The sequence below is a fragment of the Xiphophorus maculatus genome, chromosome 7 (assembly GCF_002775205.1).
Source record: "Xiphophorus maculatus strain JP 163 A chromosome 7, X_maculatus-5.0-male, whole genome shotgun sequence".
Lineage (NCBI taxonomy): Eukaryota > Metazoa > Chordata > Actinopteri > Cyprinodontiformes > Poeciliidae > Xiphophorus > Xiphophorus maculatus.
Window position 1 is genome coordinate 132,142 of NC_036449.1, and position 25,337 is coordinate 157,478.

General features: G+C 40.1%; 1 protein-coding gene across 1 annotated transcript; it reads right to left on the bottom strand.

Annotated features, from left to right (window-relative positions):
- Positions 1-503: 503 nt before the first annotated feature.
- On the bottom strand, positions 504-25,086 carry LOC102231373 (integrin beta-2-like). Its single transcript, XM_023336751.1, has 16 exons — positions 25,012-25,086; positions 24,133-24,184; positions 23,683-23,780; positions 21,927-22,128; positions 21,201-21,371; positions 19,607-19,848; positions 18,638-18,796; positions 18,287-18,382; positions 18,107-18,196; positions 14,351-14,488; positions 13,219-13,406; positions 11,874-12,106; positions 9,823-10,042; positions 9,484-9,695; positions 5,068-5,234; positions 504-905 (listed from the first exon to the last, which is right to left on the bottom strand). The coding sequence occupies exons 2-16, from the start codon at positions 24,179-24,181 to the stop codon at positions 840-842; spliced, it is 2,331 nt and encodes a 776-aa protein (XP_023192519.1). The 5' UTR covers positions 24,182-24,184; positions 25,012-25,086; the 3' UTR covers positions 504-839.
- Between the last annotated feature and the right edge of the window lie 251 nt (positions 25,087-25,337).

The window sequence follows — 25,337 nt, forward strand, 5'->3', positions numbered from 1 at the left end:
TTGCAGCAAGAAGGTCCTGGGTTCGATTCCCGGCCGGAGTTTGCATGTTCTCCCTGTGCATGCGTGGGTTCTCTCCGGTTCTCCGGCTTCCTCCCACAGTCCAAAAACATGACTGTCGGGTTAATTGGTCTCTAAATTCTCCCTAGGTGTGAGTGTGTGTGCATGGTTGTTTGTCCTGTATGTCTCTGTGTTGCCCTGCGACAGACTGCCGACCTGTCCAGGGTGAACCCCGCCTCTTGCCCGGAACGTAGCTGGAGAGGCACCAGCAACCCTCCCGACCCCATTAGGAACAAGGGCGAACAGAAAATGGATGGATGGATGGATGTAAAGCATTATATAAAAAGCTAAATCAATTATCAAGAACATTATCAGGGACACAATGAGAGACATGAACAAAATTTTTCAAACTAATTTTTCAGTTTTTACCTATTAAAACAAAAGAAAAATTCTTGAAGTTTTTTGTTTATGTCTTAATAATCATGACAAAAGAAAGATAAACTCAGTTTAAGGCAAGTGGTCATATTCTGATGAGTTTATTTGTACTAAGATTTTACAGTTTCATGAAAATAAATGGTGCAATTCTCCAAACTGTTGATTGTTAACGTAGAAAAACTGTACAGCCTCCATAAACAGCTAGATGTTATAATATTAGCAAATAGGTTATATGAGCTCCACAAACCAACTATACTCCATCCTCAAAAATACACATTTTACAAAGTTAAGTAGATTTTAATACAACATAATCATAAAATCACATAAATCAAATAAATGAAAGCACTCAAAGCATTATATGTTTCAAGAAAAGCTTTGAATAAATGTCAATATGTAGTAGAGGGTCTTCACTCTCCAGTAAACAGAGGGTTAGCCACAGTAGTGGTGGGATTCTTGAACAGCGGATTGTCAGCCTGGTAATAAAGAAAGTTTACCATTAGTTACATTTCTTTGTGTTTCAGTCTTGTGAAAACGGCACATTCTATGGACTGAACTAGAATAAAGAATGCAATATTGGGCGATATTGATTGCAGTCATAATCTTTATTAGCTCAGACAGACAACGTGAATGATCATCACAATTTACTGTTGGGTCTTATCCAGTTATGTACTTCTGAATTTTCTCAATTTCCCATTCAAATGCTCGGAAGTGAAGCTGGTGAGGCAGCAGCGAGCTGAGCCTCACCTTGGATTGCCCAACCTCTCACTAACAGCGCTGGCTGCCATTATATGAGAGCATGTTCCTCCTGTCTGTACATCCAGGAGCGGAGCCAGAGGGGGTGAGGGTACCAAGTGGTCAGTTGCGCTTTATCACAGTCTGGATACGAAACCAACGGACTGCTCTCTGTACTTATCAAGACGAGGGTGAGGAGGGGATCTGACATATTGCTTCAGTGAGGTTTTAACCGGTTTTGTTTTTTGACCACCATTAATGTAAGCAGAATAACTATATATTGTATATTTTGTCGTTTGTCATTTGATGTGTGATTAATTGGAGCATTTGATGTGTGATCAATTGGAGCGTAACGGTGAAGCATTTATGTGCATTTATTGTCCAGCACGCTGCGCTTGTTTCTGTCTAATGGACTTCTGCACTTTAATTTCTGTCTTTCCTCTCTCAACAGTCAGCTGCAACTCCTCTATTTAAACTACAATAGATCAACACAACTTGATCGCATATTCTCTTTAGGTTTTGTCTGTGTGCTGCAAACTCATTAAATGCAACGTCACCATCAGGCAAATAATTCTGATCCGACCCAGACCAGATTTTGGGATGGGCTACAGATCTAAATTCTAGCAAAAATGCATCTTTTAGTCATTAATTTGATAAAGCATTGGAAGACTAAGCAATCTGTATGGCTCCATATGTGATTTGTTAAAACAGTCAGAGAAAAAGAGCCAACCTTTTCTAAATAAAATCAATTTGTCTTCAAAAGTTCCTGTGTGAAATATAAGAACCAACCTTTTAAACTGGCATCTCTATCAGCAAGTACCTGAATCTATGCAGTTTAACATAATCTGATGGTTTTAAAATATATAGTAAAGTGTTCACAGAGTAGGTTTAAATATTCAACAAAATGATTAACATACATACACTGCTCAAAGAAATAAAGGGAACACTCAAATAACACATCCTAGATCTGAATGAAAGAAATATTCTCATTGAATACTTTGTTCTGTACAAAGTTGAATGTGCTGACAACAAAATCACACAAAAATCATCAATGGAAATCAAATTTATTAACCAATGGAGGCCTGGATTTGGAGCCACACACAAAATTAAAGTGAAATAACACTACATGCTGATCCAACTTTAATGTAATGTCCTTAAAACAAGTCAAAATGAGGCTCAGTATTGTGTGTGGCCTCCACGTGCCTGTATGACCTCCCTACAACGCCTGGGCATGCTCCTGATGAGGTGGCGGATGGTCTCCTGAGGGATCTCCTCCCAGACCTGGACTAAAGCATCCGCCAACTCCTGGACAGTCTGTGGTGCAACGTGACGTTGGTGGATGGAGCGAGACATGATGTCCCAGATGTGCTCAATCGGATTCAGGTCTGGGGAACGGGCTGGCCAGTCCATAGCTTCAATGCCTTCATCTTGCAGGAACTGCTGACACACTCCAGCCACATGAGGTCTAGCATTGTCCTGCATTAGGAGGAACCCAAGGCCAACCGCACCAGCATATGGTCTCACAAGGGGTCTGAGGATCTCATCTCGGTACCTAATGGCAGTCAGGCTACCTCTGGTGAGCACATGGAGGGCTGTGCGGCCCTCCAAAGAAATGACACCCCACACCATTACTGACCCACTGCCAAACCGGTCATGCTGAAGGATGTTGCAGGCAGCAGACCGCTCTCCACGGCGTCTCCAGACTCTGTCACGTCTGTCACATGTGCTCAGTGTGAACCTGCTTTCATCTGTGAAGAGCACAAGGCGCTAGTGGCGAATTTGCCAATCCTGGTGTTCTCTGGCACATGCCAAGCGTCCTCCACGGTGTTGGGCTGTGAGCACAACCCCCATCTGTGGACGTCGGGCCCTCATACCATCCTCATGGAGTCGGTTTCTAACCGTTTGTGCAGACACATGCACATTTGTGGCCTGCTGGAGGTCATTTTGCAGGGCTCTGGCAGTGCTCCTCCTGTTCCTTCTTGCACAAAGGCGGAGGTAGCGGTCCTGCTGCTGGGTTGTTGCCCTCCTACGGCCTCCTCCACGTCTCCTGGTGTACTGGCCTGTCTCCTGGTAGTGCCTCCAGCCTCTGGACACTATGCTGACAGACACAGCAAACCTTCTTGCCACAGCTCGCATTGATGTGCCATCCTGGATGAGCTGCACTACCTGAGCCACTTGTGTGGGTTGTGGAGTCCGTCTCATGCTACCACGAGTGTGAAAGCACCACCAACATTCAAAACTGACCAAAACATCAGCCAGACAGCATAGGTACTGAGAAGTGGTCTGTGGTCTCAACTGCAGAACCACTCCTTCATTGAGTGTGTCTTGCTAATTGCCAATAATTTCCACCTGTTGTCTATTCCATTTGCACAACAGCAGGTGAAATTGATTGTCAATCAGTGTTGCTTCCTAAGTGGACAGTTTGATTTCACAGAAGTTTGATTTACTTGGAGTTATATTGTGTTGTTTAAGTGTTCCCTTTATTTTTTTGAGCAGTGTATATATACATACATATATGTATATCGTAAATCGAGAGCTTCGCTTTTTGGCTCGGCTCTCTCTTCACCACGACGGACCAGTACAGCGCCCGCTTAACAGCAGACGCTGCGCCAATCCGCCTGTCGATCTCCCGCTCCCTTCTTCCCTCATTCGTGAACAAGATCCAAAGATACTTGAACGCCCCACTTGGGACAGTACACCCCCTCCGGGTATCTTGGGGCAGCCGGAAAAGAGGGTAGAAAGCACTCTACCCTTTTCCGGCTCAAGACCATGGCCTCGGATTTGGAGGCACTGATCCTCATCCCGGCCGCTTCACACTCGGCTGCAAACCTCTCCAGCGAAAGGTGTAGATCAAGACCTGATGAAGCCAACAGAACCACATCATCCTCAAAAAGCAGAGATGCGATCCAAAGCCACCAAATCGGATCCCCTCATCACCTTGGCTGTGCCTAGAAATTCTGTCCATGAAAGTAATGAACAGAATCAGTGACAAAGGGCAGCCCTGGCGGAGTCCAACTCTCACCGGAAACGAGCCCGACTTACTGCCGGCAATGCTGACTAGACTCTGACACCAGTCATACAGGGACCTGACAGCCTGTATCAAAGGGCCCGGTACCCCATACTCCCGGATAATAATCGGACTTGACGACAGAAACTGAAAATAGTTCCTGTCTTTCCAGCGCATTTCTCTCCTCCCTCCACTGTTAACATTTCTGTCATGATGTGTTCAGCTGCTGCTGTCGCACAGAAACGGCGGTCACTCCCCAAGACGCACAGAGGAAATTAAATTAAAATGAAGCCTAGGCGCAAATTCAAACTGGAAGACTCTTTTAGCCCCACCTGCATCATCCAACGGGAGCTTCCGGCTCATCACCGTTGATTGATCGACGCTGGTCCAAGACTCGTCAGGTCCAATCACCGTATGAGCCCCAGCTGATAAGGACCACCATCCATGGCGTCTCGTGCTTTCCAGCAGAGCTCAACCCACCTCCACCCCTTTACCCCCACTCGCTCGGCTATCCGGCAGCATCCTTCACCGCCTCCACCACCAGTGCCGGATCCCGGGGGATGACGTTCCTAACAGCATATGGAGCCCATCGCAAAGTTTGCGATAATCAATGTCCTCAGCCAGGGCCCGAGCGCCAAAGATTTAATTCATGCTGTTAATAAACTTTTCTAATTGTTTCCCTTTTCTCCGTCTGAGTCTCTTCAGATTGAATTACCGTACAAGAGAAAATAGTAACGCACAATGATCTGGATAAGTAACTTTAATCTGATTACTGGATTTGAAATAGTAATGCGTTAGATCACTCGTTACTGAAAAAGTGGTACTGTTAGAGTAACGCTACACACAAACACATATGCAGACAGACAAACAGAATATTAATTATAAAAACAACTTACATTTGCCCACTTGGATTTCTTTTTTTCATTCTCAAATTTCTTGAACTCCTTCAGGTCCTTCATGTGGATCAGTAACTTGACCAGCATCAGGAGCAGAATCCCAATTACAGCCACAGCTGCAAGCGTACCTCCTATGATAGCTATGACGTTGGGTGGTTCAGGGCATTCTGTAAGATTAGAATCAACCTATTAACAATATACAGTTCATAAAATATCCATGACAACATGGTCCATAAGTTCCCAAACCCATCTAATGTAATACATATACATGTATTGTGCCCAATGCCCATTCTAGACAACATATGCTGAAATGCATGGTGTACAATGAATGGATATATTTGTGTTTTTTTTTTGTGAAATATCTTGGGATATTTATTGTAAATTGTACTATTTAGATCAATTGAATTGAATTAACTTGTCTTACAAAAATAACTAAACTATAGGTATAAAATTCCTTGATAACTTATCCTTGTCTATATTTTGTAATTATTACATATTAATACATTTATTTATCTTAGTACTGGCACTTAATAAACTAGCAATTCTTATATGCCTGCTTTCTAGAAGACATTTGGTATTTAAAGACTCATTTTCTGCAAAACCACTTTCATGAAAACTGAAGACATAGACATAAAAACTTTGGATACCCTAACCCTCCTTTTATTTTATGTAAAATACTTTGTATTTCTATATGTGTGAAAAATGCTCTTCAAATAAACTGTGATATCCAGAAGCAATCCAAAATCTATAGAGCGCCTAACACTGGTTAAAGTAGATTTAACTTCCAGAACCCCAAAAAAGGCTGCTAATTGGTTTGGTTCTAATTTGACTTTGAATATATGAGATAGTGTACCAAATATTTCCTTCCAATAGTTGCTCAAAGGAGGACATGAGGAAATACACATGGTAGGGAGAGGCCTCAGTAAGGTTACATTCAGTAATGCAGATAAGGATCTTTTCCCCCAAGTCATATCAAACTTATCAATAGCATCATATTGTAGCCATGTTACTATGAAGATGGTTCTTTGCACTTTTACTTCCTAATTAAATCCTAAATTAAATATTTTATTACTGTTGAAACCATCCATCCATCTTCTTCCGCTTATCCAGAGTCGACAGCCTAACTAAGGAGGCAAAGACTTCCCTGTCCCCATCCACCTGGGCCAGTTCCTCCAGGGGAATCCCAAGGCGTTCCCAGGCCAGCGTTCCCCTCCAGTGGACTATGCTTCCAGCTCCCTCCTCTCCGTCTCTACTCTGAGACTCTCTTCACCACAATGGACCGGCACAGCGCCCTCTTTACTGCAGATTCTGTGCCAATTCAGCTGTCGATCTCCTGCTCCACTTTTCCCTCATTAGTGAACAAAATCCTGATATACTTAAACTCCTCCACTTGGGGCAGGACATTCCCAGGCAGGTGGGGCAGGTTAGTGAAGGCACGCTAAAGTTTTCTGGCTCAAGACCATGGCCTCGGATTTGGAGGCACTGATCCTCATCCCGGCCGCTTCACATTTGGCTGCAAACCGCTCCAATGAGCAAACCGTTCCGGGCAATGAAAGTTGTAGATTAAGACCTAATGGAGCCAGTTGGACCACATCATCTGCAAAAAGCAGAAAAGCCACCAAAACTGATCACCTCAACACCTTGGCTGCACCTAGAAATTCTGTCCATAAAAGTAATGAACAGCATTGGAGATAAAGGGCAGCCTTGGTGGAATCCAACTCTCACTGGAAACGAGCCCGACTTACTGCTGGTAATGCAGACCAGACTTTGACACCAGTCATACAGGGACCTAACAGCCCCTATCAAAGAGTGTGGTACCCCATACTCCCAAAGCACCCCCACAGTACTCCCTAATAGATATGGTCCAACATCTTCTCCAAGTCCACCAAACACATGTACATTGGTTGGGTGAACTCCCATGCACCCTCCAGATGATCCAATGTTCTACAACCAGGACGAAAACCACACTGCTCTTCCTTAATCCGAAGTTCAAAAAACGGATCCTCTTCTCCAGGACTTAAGAGTGTGACCCATCTGTAGTTGAAGCACACTCTGTGGTTTTTCTGTTTAAATAGGGCAGAGGTCGGCAACCCAACATGTTGAAAGAGCCATTTTGGACCAAAAAAACAAATCTGTCTGGAGCCGCAAAAAGTTAAAAGTCTTATATAAGGTTTATAATGAATGCAAAACAAGCTTTAAGTGTTTTTATTAGCTATGTTAGCCTGTTATCAAAATAACTAAGAGTATACATAATTACCATTCATAATTAAATGTTTATTTTCCCTGCTGTGCGTCCTGGACGAACAGCAGGGAATGAAGCACCACGTGACTCTGTTGTACGATAGTGCTTTAAGTGCTTCCGTTACAATATTAATGTATTGTGTTTTGTTGAATTGATAAAATTAAAGAAATGCAATTTTATCACACCCTAAGGAAATCTGATTTTTGATGTCATTTTTATTATGACGATCGACAAGGAAAGGGTCTTTTTTTTTCCTTTTGGAACTCAGAAAATCTCCTTCATAATGCAGTTTTCATAACGACAATCGCGCATTGTAAATAATCACTGTAAAGTGTGTGATTGAAAAAACAACTAAACGGAACGTGCCGCTTATCTCGGTAACAAACGCAATAAAATGCAACCTGCAGTTATAAAATAAAACATCAGCCTTTTGAAAAGGGAAAGTACATAAAATTAAATTAATACAGTTTAAGTTTGATTTCTGTGCAAATGCCAATCAAGTCAGTGCAATGGTAAGACATAGCAGCATCCTCTTCTCTTTTGACACGCAACCATCCTCGGAATTGAGCAACAAAACACAATAATATCGCTAAGTGTCATTCTAAATATATACTGACAAAAATCATTAATCAATTTATAAAAACAACCACTTTGTTACTTAATATATGTGCCTATGGTAAGATTGTGTTCTTACGTGTTTAATGTGACTTCTGTTCATGGACATCACTGGACAGCTTCTCTACATCGGGCTTGTAAGATGTAACTTTAATCTTGATGCAGCAGCTAATGTACCTTCCCTGGAAATGTCTTTCCACATTACCATATTTTTCAGACTATAAACCGCTACTTTGTCCCCATGCTTTGAACCATGCGGCTTATAGCCCGGTGCGACTTATGTACGTTTCCAGTTATTTAAAAAAAATTGTAGGTGAGGCTTATAGTAAAGTGCACTCTATAGTCTGGAAAGTACGGTACTCTTTTAGTTATTTGACAACTTCTCACTACAGAGCAAACATTCAGGTAAACCTTCCGCATTGGCAATGAATGCAAATGATTCAGTCCAAGAATTGTAGAGTCTTTCCTCGGCTATTTTTCTCCTTTCCTCTTTGCTCTCCATGGCCCAACACACACCCGTCAGTTTGTTTACAACATCCACCTGCCTCGCGCCCCGCCCAGCTGGAAGAAACGTGCGTTGCAGGCTAAGACGCAAATCTTTGTTGACAGAAATTTTGAAATTTAATATTTATTCTGCACATTTTTATAGCATTGGAAAATGTTAAGAATGTTTGTGTCATGTTTGTCCTCCTACAGCAACCATATTAAAACAAAAATATATTTCCCCCCCCATCTTTTTCCATTTTCAAACATTTTTGAAAAAACTCCAGAGAGCCACTAGAGCAGCGCTAAAGAGCCGCATGCAGCTCTGGAGCCGCGGGTTGCAGACCCCTGGAATAGGGAGACCCCAGTCTGTCAATCCAGGGGGATTGCTCCCAATGTCCAGGCAATATTGCATCCTCCCCCACCATCAGAGCCAACTCACCACCAGGTAGTGGTCAGTGGACAGCTCTGCACCTCTCTTCACCCTAGTGTCCAAGACATGTGGCCACAAATCCAATGGCACTACAACAAATGGCGGCCTAGGGTGTCCTGGTGCCAAGAGCACCAGGACACCCTAGGCCTGATTGTCTTTGTTATTTTTTTTTTGTTATGCCTGATTGTTATGGGCAATCTGTGACAAGTACATAAGTCCAACAACAGAACACTACTCGGGTTCAGAACGAGGGGAGCCGTTCCTCCCAACTACACCCCTCCAGGTCTCATTGTCATCGCCTACGTGAGCATTGAAATCCCCCAGCAGACAAGGAAGTCCCCAGGAGGGGCACTCTCCAGTACCCCCTCTAAGGACTCCAAAAACAGTGGGTAATTTGAACTGTTGTTTGGCGAGTAAACACAAACAACAGTCAGAACCCGTCCCCCCAATGTACAGGTGCCAAGATGGTAGCAACAAGTATGGCCACTCCTGCCTGGGGCCTCTCACTAGAGTGGAAGAGTGTCTAACACCTTTCAATGAGAGAGGTTGGACTCCCAGGCCACCCCTCTTTAACAATGCAGTTTATTATTCAAATAGGTAAAAAAACAAAACCAAAAAAACAACCTGACAATCAGTGACATACCTCTCTTTTTCAGAATTTCAGCACTGTAGTTATCCTCTCCAGTTAACTGCTCCAGCTTGAATTTGATCCAGCACCCCTCACTGTCCTTCTGGTGGCATTCTTTGCTCTGCAAGTTGAATTTTTCAACCTTCTCATATTTTGAAATACTATTGTTGCAAACATTGTTGCAGTTCTCTCTCGACTGACTCAAGCCAAGGCAACTAATGCAACTCCTGAGAATAGCATAAATAGAACAGGTTAAAATACAACAGATAAATAAGATAAGGCATAGAATTTTCACAGGAACCATTAACATTCTGGAAGTAACTTAAAATAAAGTAGTAACTTTAATCTTCTTACAGTTTCGTCAGGCATACAGAAGTGCAGCCACTGCATTCCTTGCAGTATGGACGCTGATATCCCCCTTTGCATACACAGTGGTTACATATGCAATTCCCTCTGCCGTAGCAAACAGAGTTGTCTGGTGTACGACAGCCATCCTCAGAAATTTTGCACTCACAAGCAGTGCCTTGGTAATCTTTTTCGCATTGGCACTTTCCGCAGTTGCATTTACCATGTCCTAAAAGTAATGAGAATTCAACAGGTTGTCATATTTTTTCCACTTTAATTTTCATCAACATTAATAATGACCTCCTTCATTTGAGGCTTCTTAAATTTCTTAATTTTTCCATTGCATTTTCCAGGGGTGGAGATTAAGGTGTTTTAAACTATTACTTTAAATGTATTACATTAAAAGTAATAGTTTCAGTATTCATTTTTAAAATTTATTTCATCAACAGTATGTTTGTTTATTTTAGATCAAGTGCACAGGTAGCAGGAAAGAGAAAACCCTTGACATCCCTCTCCCCAGTCACACACTCAAAGTAGGACCATTGTGGCTTTGGCAGGCCCAAAAGGAGCTGGACTGAGAGGTGTCAAAGTCCAATCCTCCTCTCCTGAGAAGGACTGCAGCTGTTTTAAAATGCCTCTGCAAAGCTGAATGACTGATGCTGAAGGTGGAATTCAGCCATTTGACTCCAGTGAGTTGAAGAGGGAATACATCTAGAACTTGAGGGATGGTAACTTTTGAGTACTGGACGTGGGTACTCCTATGCACACTATGTGGCCTCCGCTTTCTGAATAGGGGGACCGGAAATTGGCAGACTGCAATATTGCAGAGTCATGTCAACCAACACAACCCAACAACATCCAGATCCTTAAAGAACTCCAGAGGAATCTCATCCACCCCTGGGGCCTTGATCATTCAGTGAGAGGAAATTTATGGTGAGAAAACTTTGATAAAATGATATTTAAGTTAGGCTAAAGGTAGCCTGTCTATTTGCCTTCCTACGCAATTCCACTAGATTCTGTATGTCCGGAAAGAGGAATTTGCTAAGGGAGCTATTTAGTTTGAGTTGTCAGACCAGACATAATAGATTTTTTATCACAGGGTTATGAGTTTCCTGAATGTTTTAAATTGATGTGTATTAGACATTGTGTGATTTGTGATTGAGTTTAAAAACTGATAAAAGACTGTGAAACTCAAATTGTTCAGAGCCTTGCATAGAGTGCATGATGTACTGTTCTAATTGTTGCAGCAAGCCATAAAGCTCAAGAATCAGAAGAACTGTCTTAACTGTCTTTGTTAAAAGTTTTTTATTCCTTGCAGCAACACAGAGTTGAACTGGCGCATGGCATACATCATGGCCAAATGTTAGTGATTTCATAAAATGTAAAACTTCAACAGAGTCCCCACCTCCAGGAAGCAATTGTTTCTCAAAAGCAGAGAGCCCAGACCTTCTGGATGAAGCATTCAGACCAAGGAGGTTTACTCATGCGTTGATGTGGGTGTATATGACTTATTGTCAGGTTTCAGGTGATATATACAGTATATATACGTATATACTTTCTGCTGGTTATGTTTTCTAATAGGAACTAAGGATGGTTAAAGTGAACCTTCAGGCCCAGAGTGCTTAATTTATGCCTGCTGTCTCTGGCCTTAACCAGCATCTGGGAACAGAAACAACAGTACAGATCCTGTTGGCCAGGATGAGCACAAATGACATTCATTAAGCTGGAGAGCAGCAGGATGGAATGTAAAGACATGTTGGGTTTTAAAAGCATTTAGATGGTTGTATTTAAACACAAAATAAATATATTTTGAAATGTTATGTTAAGCTCAAAAAATGCTTAATAGTAATACTTGCAAGACCAAACTGCAAATATAATTATTTTTGCAAGTGTTTGCTGTAAATGTTTTCTTTGGTTTATAAATGACCTTTATGACTTCCACTTTGAATTTGCTTTGTATATTAAAGGTCCCATATCTATTTGGAAGTCTTTGGTTGAGAAATACTTTGTTATAAAAACATATGATTTACTTTAAAAAAAACTGTTAAAAAATACTTTACCTGCACATAGCTTGTTCTCATACTTCTCACAGTGTTCATCATCACACTCGCAGTAGTCTCCATGGTAAGAGCTTCCTTGCTCTGTAGTGTGGCACTGGCATCTGCCACATACACAATCTCCTCGACCCTCACACTCTGTCCCATTCTGCCTCCGACAGGATGCTCGAATAGAGCCTTCATCTTTATTCCCAACAGAACAGTTGCAGAACTGACCCACAAAACCTTGATTGCAGCTGCAAAACGAAATATTAAAAATAATATAACAACCAGATCAAAATTAGAATTAATTACAGTTGGCTTTGTTTTTAACAGTCTTTACCTATTTCATAAAAATATTTATTCCATACATTATATTCATCCATTTGGCCAGGTAAACCTGTTCAAGGTGAGGGGCTGAGGCTCACCTCACTAGTCTGATAGAAAATCCAGATGCAATGTACTAACTACTTAGACCAGGGGTGGGCACTCCTGGTCCTCGAGGGCCGGTGTCCTGCAACTTTTAGATGCATCTCTACTTCAACACACCTGAGTCAAATAATGAGGTCGTTAACAGGACTCTGGAGAACTTGACTGCACTTAGGAGGAGATTCAGCTGTTGGATTCAGGTGTGTTGGACCAGGGAGACATCTAAGAGTTGCAGGACACCGGCCCTCGAGGACCAGGAGTGCCCACCCCTGACTTAGACGATTACAAATTACCTGCTTAAAAAAACTGTCAGTAGGTTATAGTGTTGTCAAAATAATATCTCGATATAATCTATATGACAAAAAAGTTATTTAAGCTACTCATTTTTATCAAAATCAATACAAATGGATCCATTCACATTTGCCCAAATTGTGACAATACTGAAGCGAGGTTCTATGATGATACTTTGCCTGTGGCAAAGATGAACAGAAAAAAGAAATGATGAAATCGTTTGCTTACTTTAAATTCATGTATAGGATGGTAGGGTTTCATGGGATTTTCTATCTGGAATTCGAATGTTCGTGAGTAAAATCGGTTTGTGTTTGGTATGTTGCTCCTGCCCTGTGGCTGGACACCACACATGGTATGATCAAACCTGATATACTTAAGATTTTTAATCGGTTCGTGTGTGGCTTCTCAGATTTTGAAAATTGGCCAACTATTCCAAAATCGTGCTTTTTGAACTAGGCTTTAAAACAATCAGCAAAGATCTCAAATGCCTAGGGTTAGGGGTAACTTACCATCTGGGCCTCCCACTACATGTCTCACTCCTATGGCAATACTGAATAAATACTTATGTTTTACTGAAAACAAATTTTTCCATTAGACATCAATATGTGACTAAAATATTAAAAGAGGGACTTTAAGGAAGAAAACTTACCTACAAATACCACAGGTGATGCTTCCTGTATTGTTACAGTGACGATTGTTGCCTTCAATGTCATTACATTGGCACTCACAGTTGGTAGAAATGGTTACCGTCAGTTTGTCTTTAATTCCCAGTGGGCTGATGGTGAAGGACTTTTCCATCATACATGTGTCCGCAGTCACAGTAACCTCAAAAGATATCTGTAAAGAGAGCAAAGCATCTGTCAGAGCTAACAAGCTACCTAAAGCACTACTTCCCATGGTACATCTCCAGTTCAAAATTAAATGTGTAAAATGCCACTGTACCAAAGAATTTTAGAGCTCCAGCCCAGTTAATGCCTAACATTACCACTTTGTCCCTTTCTATTTTATGGTTGTTCCAAGAGTAAGACATTGATGTTTTACAACAACAGCAAGTGCACTTACAGAACATTTTTCTGTCTGCAATTACTTTGTGCAGCATCTCTGAGCTTAAGCCAGAATGGAACCACTAACATTATTGTTTTAGTGTTCCCACAAAACTTAGCAACACAACACTTAGGTATATTTACATACACACTAAAACAAGCTTTAGTTTTGTCTTTTATAACTCAGCTTTATTGACAGTTGGAAAACACACACACACTAACAGATAGCAGCTCCAACAGTTTCCCCCCAGAACCGGACACACAGCGCTCACGCTGTAACCACAGTAACAGCTTCAAAGTAACAGTAACATAAAGTAACAGAGTTCTAAATATGGCACAAACAAGCCAGCAAATAATGAGTTTTGTTAGATGTAGTGAGGGCTGCAAAAGAAAATCTAGATTTCCCTTCCTACTCCAGTATTAGCAGGTTGGAAAGGTTGGAAAATGACTACAGTTCCATAACATGTTTCATACACCTATATAACATAAAGGGCTAAGAAAGCTAAACGCAAACGGTTTATTGGGTAACAAAATCTACAGTAGTTAATCATTTAATCTGTGTCAACAGTTGTAAAAAATGTATAACAAATCTGTGATTGGCTGCAGATTGCACTAAAATCTGCTGCCAGATAAAAGTTTATCACATCTTTTATCTGATGTTATAAACCAGGTTCAAAGATCTGAAAAGGTTCATTTTCACTGGATTATGACAGAATAAAAGAATCTCTAAACACTGACCTCTTGTTCCGCTTGCACTTGATCGCAGATGCCTTTATTGGGGCTGTCATTTATTCGGTGATCACACAGTGCCAGGTACTCAACTCTTACGTTGTCAGGAAGAATGTCATGAGTCACTGTGACTTTAGATGTCAGGTTCTGCAACAATATACTGATTAGGCATATTTGTAATTTTTTTGCAAAACCAGCAAACAATTATTAGTCTCAAGTAGCAAAAGCACTGTGAAGGCCTGTGTAATGTTTATTAGAAAGATTCTCAGACAAAAAAAAATCCCTTTGGAAGCTTACAAATTCTAGAAACTGTACCCAAAATTTTAACATATTGAATATTTTAAAATATCTTAATTGTATTGAATTTAATGGGTGTGACCAAGCTGCTGTACAGAACCTCCTAATGTGAGATAGGCCACCTGGTAAATTACAGAAAGCTGAAATGTTGTACATAGGTAGAACCCACTCAAACAAGAAAAATGTCTTTTGACAGTATACACTAAACCCTACAAGGAGTTGACCATTTTGAATCAAATATTTTTTGAGAGTTTTTCACTTTTCATGCATGTTGAACTTTAACAAATTTCTCAGAGGGATTTCGGCAAGTATACTTGGTCCCATACTTGGTCAATATGCCCTTAAAGCAAAGGGGCTTGAAAGTTATCAAAAGCTTGAGTTTTCATGCATACTAAATGGATGGGGCCAGGCTTCAAAGCTGGCTTTCGCATAAAAACTTTGAAACTCTGTAACTTCCACATGTGCTGAAATACACAAAACTTGGTGTGAACGATCTTTCTCAGGTGTCCAACCATCATATGTGGTCAAATGCTGACATCATCAAAGCCAGGTGGGACCTAGCATCCCCTTCGAGGTGCAGAAATGACTTTAAACAGGAAATAATGTTGTTAGATTCTGTATGCCTTTTTTACGGTGGCCGACAGGTGCAAATGCGCAGCAAAAGAGAAAACATGCAAACAAAAAAGAAGACACCCCCGAATGAAATGCAGCAAACAAAAAGTGTTGAAAACGGAAGTGCTCCAGACCACTAGGGGGAGTCAAAGAAAATAGTATTCATTTCTATGGGACCAGATGCAAGATTCAGAGAAAGAAATTTGAAAGAAAGTAAAGGTATCTCTCTGAATCTTGCATCTGGAAAGTGTGATTATTGTGAGAAGTCTGAAACAATAGAGCATGTTATTTTAAAGTGTTGTAAGTATGAAGAAGAGAGAAGATGCATGCTGAGAGAGTGTGTAGGTATTAAAGAAAGGTTTAATTTAATAGAATTTTTGAGGAGAGATTTCGGGAGTAGACATATTCAAATAATTATTCGGTATCTTAAAAAAACAAAGCTATTTCATAGGATATGAGTAGAGCAAGTTGGGTGTGAATGTGTAAAGAATATCAAAGAGGGGTATATAAAGTTATAAGCAAGTTGGATAATATAAGCAGGTGTGTATGTGTGAGGGTATGTTTAATCAGGAGTTAATGGAGGGAAAAGGTAGAAAGTGAAAGTTTATAGACCATCTCGAACCACACTCCATACTGGTAAGTGGCGGTAATGCTACTGTAAGTTTGTTGCCAACCGCCAATAAATACCAAGAAGAAGAAGAAGAAGCATCTTGCATCTGGTCCCATAGAAATGAATACTATTTTCTTTGACTCCCCCTAGTGGTCTGGAGCACTTCCGTTTTCAACACTTTTTGTTTGCTGCATTTCATTCGGGGGTGTTTGCGTCTCTCTTTTTGTTTGCTGCATTTCATTCGGGGGTGTTTGCGTCTCTCTTTTTGTTTGCTGCATTTCATTCGGGGGTGTTTGCGTCTCTCTTTTTATTTGCTGCATTTCATTCGGGGGTGTTTGCGTCTCTCTTTTTGTTTGCTGCATTTCATTCGGGGGTGTCTTCTTTTTTGTTTGCATGTTTTCTCTTTTGCTGCGCATTTGCACCTGTCGGCCACCGTACTTTTTTGATTCATACAGATTTAAACCTGTCTAATGACGTAGACCAACATGATGCTGAATGCTTCTCTTAAGATGGACTTGTGACTAGAACATGTGAGTGTGGTGCTATAGTGAATTTCAATCCCTCGCTGTTTACATATGGGTGGCTCTAAATCAAACATGCATCATTTGATTTGAACCAAACTGAATCTGAATGACTTTGGTTAACCTCTGACGAGCCCAATCGGATTATATTGGAATTTGACTCAGTGCGCCCCATAGGTTATTGCAAGACTTATATCTCATGATGCATCACCTGATTTTTTGTAGGTCATCAGGCAGTAAATTATTTATTGTGTCCTCCAGTTTCTCCCTGTGTATGATACAGGATTGAAATAGTATCCACTACCCGTTGACAACCATACATGACTTGTTTAAAAGTCCTCAATAATCAGTTGTCACAAAACAGGAAGGGACAATAACTCTTGGTTGGAAGGTTGGTTTCTGGTATAAGTTTACAGACCTGAATATTTTCGAAATTACCCAAATGCGCATTTGAACGGCATGAGAGCATTCAGGTTGGCAGATGGTGACAAGATGGCAGCAGGACGGAAACAAAATGGCAGCAGGATGACAACAGGTTGGCGTTGATGGAGCTCCCATGGTTGCCACAAGGCTGGAGCAGTGCCAAGGTGCGAGGGCCGCTCATTTCTGCTCTCAACTTTAAGGGTGCATTCACACCGGATAGTCCGCTAGACTCGGTTCGATAGGGGACTAAAATTGCAACATTTGTTACATTTTCAGAACTCTAGTTCGCATTCACACTGAACTGAGTCAAAAGACTAAAACTAACTGAAAAACGTGTTCCCCCTGTCACCTGTGGGGGCGCTGCCCCAAGAACTACTGAAGAAATTGACACAAAACCTCAGAAGAAGACCAGCGCAACTTTCTTCTTCACAAAAAGTACACAAAATTGGAGCAGTGTCAGATTTTAGCGGTTGTAGGATTTCTTCATCAATCTACATTACTGGTTTGGACATCGCCTGTTAGCCGCTAACGCTAGCGACGCTCCTGCAGGCGCCGTTACTACGCGATGAGTCTGTTCACTAAACCAGGCTGTTCCAATGCGGGATGAGCAGGAATCAAAAAATGATCGCAGCGCCTTTATTTCTTATAAACATGGCTTAAATTAAAGCTGAGGACATTGCTGATGTTTGTAAGTTTTCTCCCTTGATATAAACAGTTTGATTTCTATCAAGATGCAAGAGAGGACTAAGCAAATTCCTCCATCCTATTTGATGATTATGTTTAAACAAACGAGGCAGTTATTTCAGTTTTTGTCATTTATTAAAGGTTTAAAATTTACAGCAGCTGCAGAGCGCCACGACAACGGAACAATAAGCTGACAAAAAGTTGTAAAACATCTTCAAGCCATTTATATTCTGCTTTTCCTTGCTTAGTGTTAAGCGCAAACTCGTTGATATGACAACCTACACATCTTCGTTAACCCGCAGAGCAGAGAGTAATATATGACCAGAATGTCCTGCACTGTAGCTAACTTCCTGCTGTTGCTAACTTCAGCAGGTTTTCTACCGTGTTAGAGTTCACTTCAACCAGACCGAGACCAAGGTTTTTAGGCAGATCAGAGTTTGCTTTTTAAGTCTGTTTTGGAATTCAAATTTGCATTCTCACCTCCCAAGAAAATCTGACTTTCTAGACAAACGAATTAGAGTCTGATTCAGAACTCTAATCCTGGGTTGGTCTGAATGCAGCCTAAGTCTCTTTGACGTGTGCATAGAAAATGTACAAGATAACAAACAACAGACTTACTTTGTAGGCATTTTCAATTAGCTGAACAACATTATTTGAATCTGATGATAAGACTCCCACCACTGACTTTGGAATCATTTTAGTGAGTTCCTAAAAAAAGAATGGAATGAACAGATTTTAGATTAAGTTGACATTTTTTCTGTTAAAACTTTCAGCATTAAAAGAAGTGTTCAACATTACCATGTAAACATTCTTCACGTTTTCTGTTACAGCAAATATTGGCTGAATATTGTTTTGTTCCAGCTGCATAGCTAATTGTCCAACAGATGGGTAGTCCTGCACAGGAGAATTGAAGAATTTGTTAATTAGAATTAAAATACTTTAATAAAGTAGTGTCTTTGTGAAGCAAGGAAAAATTTAAAAAGAAGGGAAATGTCAGCAGCCATTTCAGTATTTAGTTTTTGTCATTTACCCAATTACCCCTCATGGATCGTGTCAGGACATACTTAAAACAATAAGACAAAACTGTTCATCCTTAAATTCATTGCTTAATTTCTCTTTGTCCGAAATAAAACACAAATTCATACATACCATCTCATTACTTTTTACATAAAGGTTGTCTTTCATGTGGCACAGTTCATCATTGGGTTCTAGAATGCCCGCTAGTTTTCCATCCCCAGCCATGTGGAATCCAGCATCCGTGGCGAGTACAATCAACCGAGTGCTGTTGTTCCTCCAGCCTATTTTATCCTGTAAAGTGTGTCAGACAGGGAACAATGTCTTACAACCATAAACTTCCATCTTCATTGGAAAATGTGCAATGACGGTGAGTACAACTAATAAGATACTTGCACTGATGATGAATGAAACAAACAGCGCCATCAGTTAGTGTAACGGCATTTGTCAGAAATGCCCCTTGGATGCCCCAATTGCCCTTTTTTGAGTTTTTTGATCAATAATTTAGTTTATTTTTTATTTAGAGGGGCACAAGCAGCAAAAAATGCTGTTGGAGGGCCCTAACAAAAACAATTTAGGAAAATACATTAGTCTGGCTGCCCTCGGTCTAAAAATGACTGAACGGATTCTCAATGCGTCTGCCTTCAATTTCCTGAGGGAGTCTTCCCAAGGGATCAATAAAGTACAAGTCTAAGTCTAAGTCTCCTTGTTGTTAAGACTCCATGGGTCTTACCATGGGTTAAGACCCATGGTAAGGGGAGCTCCTTACCGTGGGCCCCTTGGTAAGGGGAGCCCATGGTAAGGAGGCCCACTTGCCATGGGCCTCCTTACCAGGCCTATGGTAAGGAGGAATGAGGGTTTAATTGCCCCTTCTAGCTACCAAATTATGGGCAATCTTTTTTTTTTTCAACCAATACTGGTTTGTGAATAAAACCGTAAACTTGCTGCTTAAATCATATGGAACTTCTACCACAGTGGTTCTGCAATTACATTACATCTGGAGTATTTTCACTTACATGGAAACAAGCCTTAACAATTGTTCTTATGCAGTTTCACTGATTATCAGAATGTAAATGACTGGGCACACTTTGATGGAGTCCTTACCTCACAAACAGCAGCCTGCATCATGGCATCAAGACTTCCTTCAGGAGAGTCTAAGTTCCCAGAGATAAACTGCTCTGTCACCTTCTGTGTGAACGTCTCCCGACTCGGTGTCATACTAAGCACATGTCTGTAGCCAAAGGCAGCCTGACATTGACTCTCATTTTCATCACATGGTTTCTTGAGTTTCTCCTCATTGGTGTTGGTGTAAGGAAGGACCGTCTTATCAACAAAGGCCCCAAATCCTGTAATTACACAGATGTAAATAAAGAAGTCTAGTAAAAGTATAGAGTCAAATAAAATGTACTGTGATGAGAACTTTGTCAGCCAAACTTGTTGAAAGTTGTAGAAAAGAACTTTAGCTATAGTTCAAAAAAGTGAAAAAGAGTCATTTAGATAAGGTCCTGTTGATCTTTGTGCGTACAAATCTCACATTGAAGTAAAGTCTAAAATATTTTTCATTATTTCACACAAAGCAGCAGCAGAAAAACATGAAAATAAACAAACAAATAAATGTCTCATTTTGGGCTAGGAGGAATTTTGCAGGAACAGACGTTTTACTATTTTGTTTTGACATTTTAAATGGTTATCAACAAGTGTTCATGTCATTCTTTCATTATAGTTATACTCTAAAGCAGGGGTGCCCAAAGTGGGTCCTGGAGGGCCGGCATCCTGCATGTTTTAGTTCTCTCCCTGGTGGTAGGAACAACCTTCTCAGCATGTCAATGTTTTTCATAGGCCTTTAACGAGCCATCATTGGATTCAGGTGCGTTAAACCAGGGAGAGACTAAAACATGCAGGATCCCGGCCCTCCAGGACCCACTTTGAGCACCACTGCTCTAAAGTGTAACCTCAATCACTCTAAACTGTGGAAAAGTGACTCCTGCTAAAATTCACATCAACATTGAACCACATCGGTGGCTGCAGAGAACAGCAAAAAATGCATATTAAACAGTTACAGTATCAACAATGGTGGCACAAAAATGAAAGCAACCAGAATCCCCTGGTACTGGATCATTAGAAACTGACTTCAAGAAGGAAAGAATGAAGACTTGTTGCTGCATGGTGACTGTTTGTTGAGAGGTGCCTAATGACTTTAACACACACTTTAACTTGTGAAAAAATCTGTATAACCTTCAGGACCTTTTCTTGCCATTTTGTCAGTTTTTTTCTGACCAGTGACAGACATTTTGTCATGTGAACACACATGAAAGTGAAAAGACTCCTGGAATGGTTCAGGGTAACATGAGTCAAAAGACTGCTTCAGAGTATTTTCATATGTTCACAAATATTTAAATATGATTATATGTTGTATGTAATGTGTGGAATTTCCGAACATTGAATTTCCTCTACTATATGTAAATTATCAAACTTTCTCGTGTCTGTGGTTCCCAAAGTATTTCTTTTTGTTAAGTATCCCATTTGATTGTTTTCCAAATGGGTAGGGCGTCAGCTGCTTATTCCAAAAGATTCAATTCAGCAGAAGAACTGAATTAGAATCTCAGTTTTTTGGTTTGTGACTTTGTTTACTAGTATTGAGAAACAATTTGAGAAATTTTCTGTGCATTTGATGAGAAATGCTTTAAGAATGCATTACCTATTTTAGCATGTTTAGTAATTTTATTCAAAGCATCAAAAAGATTTCCTCCCAGTTTTTTTACATTAGCCAGATCATCCTTCATGGAGTAGGAGAGATCCATCAAGTAGTAAAGATCCACAGGGTAACCTTCAGCCCTTTTAAAGGACACATTGAATTTGTGTGGAAGCCCTGGAAGCAAAGACAAGATACAATTAGTTCCATTTCAGTGCTCATAAAGAATTCAGTTAGAGAAAGAACCCTGACAGTCATCACTGAGAAGCTCCTGCTCTGCTACAATCTGCTGTATGCATGGACCCACCTACTTATTGGTTATTGTGGTTCCCATAACCAATAAGTAGGTTATGGGCACCACAATAACCATACAATGACAGTTAGTGCAATCTATAAAATAAGAGATGAGCTTTCTGAAGGATGATAACATTTACTCCTCAATGTAATAAGCACAAAATTTTTCTAACATATATATTCTAATATATATGTTAGAATATATGTTCAGGGGCGTGCTGTGGTGGCGTAGTGGTTAGCGCGACCCACGTTTGGAGGCCTTGAGTCCTCGATGCGGCCGTCGCGGGTTCAATTCCCGGACCCAGTGATATTTGCACATGTCTTTCCCCCTTTCCTGTCAGCCTACTCTCATATAAGGAACACTAGAGCCCACAAAAGACCCCCTGGAGGGGAGAAAAAAAAAAGAATATATGGACAGTAACAACTGACTGTACTCACCAGGTCGCAATATCAGGTTGATTTTTTGTGGAGTCATTTGGACAGGTTCTTTACTGTCAAACGATTGGGATAAAGGATCTTTTTGCTTAATGTCCTCTTTGTTCTGAGGAGAAATAATCTGTTCTCTCTCGCAGCCTCTTGCAATCAGCTTTGCTCGAGAGTCACAGCGGACTGCTTCCTGTTCACCAGCTTTGGTAAAATTCTATATGAAAGCCAAACAACAAAATATCAGAAATTATCTTTCAAACTAAAGAGCAAACATTAGCATGGAAATCATTAGTAGCTGACAGTCTCTGCAAACGGTGGTAAACAACTGTGCAATACTCTACCCCCAAATATTCACTTTGAGAAAAAAAAAACATGTTTTAGGGCCAATAAAACACCATTTCTATGTGCTTCCACAAACAGTTAAAACTTTTCCATTTTAAAAGAAAATACTCCTGTGTGGTTGGGTCTTTAAACCTCTGGTTTCAAAGCTGTAGCACAGAAAAAACAATAAGAATTAGTTGTGTTGGACAGCAAAGGATCTCCCTTCAAGTGGTGTCCTGTTATGTGAAAGAAGGAAATACATGCTTTGCTCAACAACATGAAAAATAATTTTAAATGTTTAGCTAAGGTGTATTATTTTCTTGGTTGATGTCTCTGATTCGACAGTTGAAACGTCCATAAAATATGGAGACTGTAGTCTGTGAATTATTTAAACCAGATGGAGGAGGAATGTTTTTAGTTTTTTTAGTGTGTTAGGGTTAGTTTAAAATCATATGAAACCAGCTGCATAGCTACTTTAACTAATGGAAGTATGACTTCAATAAAGTAACACTGATGACAACCTTCTACATGTTCAAAAAAGAAAACATTTTTCAAAATTAAACTGCAAGAAGTTTTTCCCTCCCACCTATCCAGCCAGAACATATTCTGCCTGGATATACAGTTGGGAGCTTTGAATATTACCATATTGGCCTTTTTAGTGCATAGTGCATAATGGAGCTGTGAGCCTGGAAAATTATAGTCAGTTGCATGAAACCAAGGTCTATTGTGAAACAGGAAAAAAGGTTGGGTAAAATAGGGCCTTAACTCAGAGTTGCACAAACTTCCTGTTTGGTGACGAAGAAGTGGCGATGAAAGGACAAGTAAAAATAGAGTGAGTATAAGGGTGAGATTGTTCAACACCAACTTATCTGTTATATGACTCAGTTCAATGGTGATATATTTAAAAGTGGAATATTCACCAGAAAAACAGCTCACTTCCTGTTACCAGTGCTGCTCAAATGATGTTTGCAGATTACCATATATGTGCTGATGAGTGAAGTGTTATGACATGGAAACATTTGTGGTGCAAACAAACTAAATGTGTCTATGTCAGCAATAGGACAATTTAAAACCTTGCAGAGGTAGCCGTTACTATGAAACTTAACAAGGATATGTGTTTGGGGTGGCTAATATTAATCATATTAAATCTGGGAAAAGAATTGTGCACTGGGGTAAATACATTTTAAGCCTTTAACTGGCGTGTTGACACTGGTGTCCACTGGTGGACCCATTGACTAACATGTAAGCTTTTTGAGTGACAGTTAAAGTAAATATGCCAGGAATGCATTTATATGTTATTGCAACAGTTACCAACCTTTGTAATCATTAACACATTACTGCTGACTGCCTGTAGTACAGTAAATATAAAGATCCATAAAGGCATATAAGTAATGTTAATACATCCAGCCACTTTCATTAAACTACTGATACAATAACTGTTTCTCACCAGCTGCTTACACCATGAACAGAATGGCCCAGATGTGATGCAGTCTTTACACGAAGTGATCACTGACTTTGAGCAAACTTCCTCTTGCAGACACAGCCCTTCAAAGAAACCACAAAGTACATGTAAGAAATGTAACATGGTGTGGAACCAAAATGTTTCATAAGAACTTTTAATGTTTTGTTCCAGCCTTCTACAGATATTTAATATATTAGTAAAATGTGGGTAATGCCTGTAGAATGGAAAATATTTTTATCTGCATAATTTTCTGTGTTTATATTATAAAACACCTTTGCGAACTCTGAGGCTTCCTGCCTTACTACAAACAAAACTAAGTAATAACATATTGTTCAGATGGAGACCTTTCTTTTTTAAATTAATTTGTTGCCCTCATGGAAAAACATACCATAAAACTTATTCATGCAATAATTTTTTCTAATTATTCAAACCTACCATGTTTGCCCAGCATAAGGAGCAGAAGTGAAAGCTTACACCAGTCCATACTCTGATGACAGAAAACATACAAAAGATAATTAACTCCAAGATTACACTAAAACATTGTACTAGACACAACTAGTAAATCTCTTTAACAACACAAAAATTAAAGCTACAATATAAAATATAATGGTTCTTGCAGCATCATGGCATCAAAGTTCTGTGTTAAATTGACAAATAATAAATTCAGAGAGATCATATTGCAACTTGTTAAGTTTACACCATAAAAGGAAAAAGCTGACAATAGCGTCAGCTCATCGGTGAACTTCCTCTTTCTGATTTAGCCAAGCAACTCACTCCTTTATTAGCAAGATGTGTTAACATCTTCTAAAAAAGCTTTTGTTTCAGTCATTATACCTTCCACGCATTTATTTTGGTAAACAATTAGATGTAAAATGTGGCCATAAAGTTACATAAATTGCTTATGACAAGCAAATATAAGTAAGCTGTAAAATTAACAATAAAGAGTGATGGCAGCAGTGACAGCAGTGATGGCTTGCCTCAAAAAATGTTCCATTTTCTGTATGCTTGCACATATGTACCGGTGAAAATACTGGAAACTTTTTGCAAGTCAACATGTCGACGAGGACACTGGTGTAATCAAGACAATTAATAAAATTTTAGATTAAAATCCAAAATTCCAATAAATTGAAGGGTGTTTCAGACCTTTTCAAATATGGGGTTTTTAAGCCCTCAAATTTAGTGCTTTAAAGGGCCTAAATCATTTTTAAGCTCTAGATCACTCCTACTGTTTTCAGAAACCTGCACAGCAAAGGGGAAAAAAACACGAGACAACAAAAGTGGTTACTTACAAAAAATATGTGAAAGCAAACTTACCGCTAACAAGATGGTGCTTTTCTGGTGTAGGCAGATAGATGTGCTGTCAGACAAGGAAGTTAACGGGTATGACAGTATTTAGGAGAACTGAGCCTCGCCCCAAACCCCGTCTCCCTCCCCCACACACATACACACACGAAGTTCCCCATTCTCCTCAAACTATTACTGTAAAACATTGTTTTGACATGGTAAAAGTCACTGTTTTTTTTACTATGTTTGTTTTTATTTATATTGGCATGAATAAGATGGGCTGATAACTCACTATAAACACCCACTGAGAAAGAATAATAGCAAGAATTTTATTTGAACTGAATCCCAGGTTCACT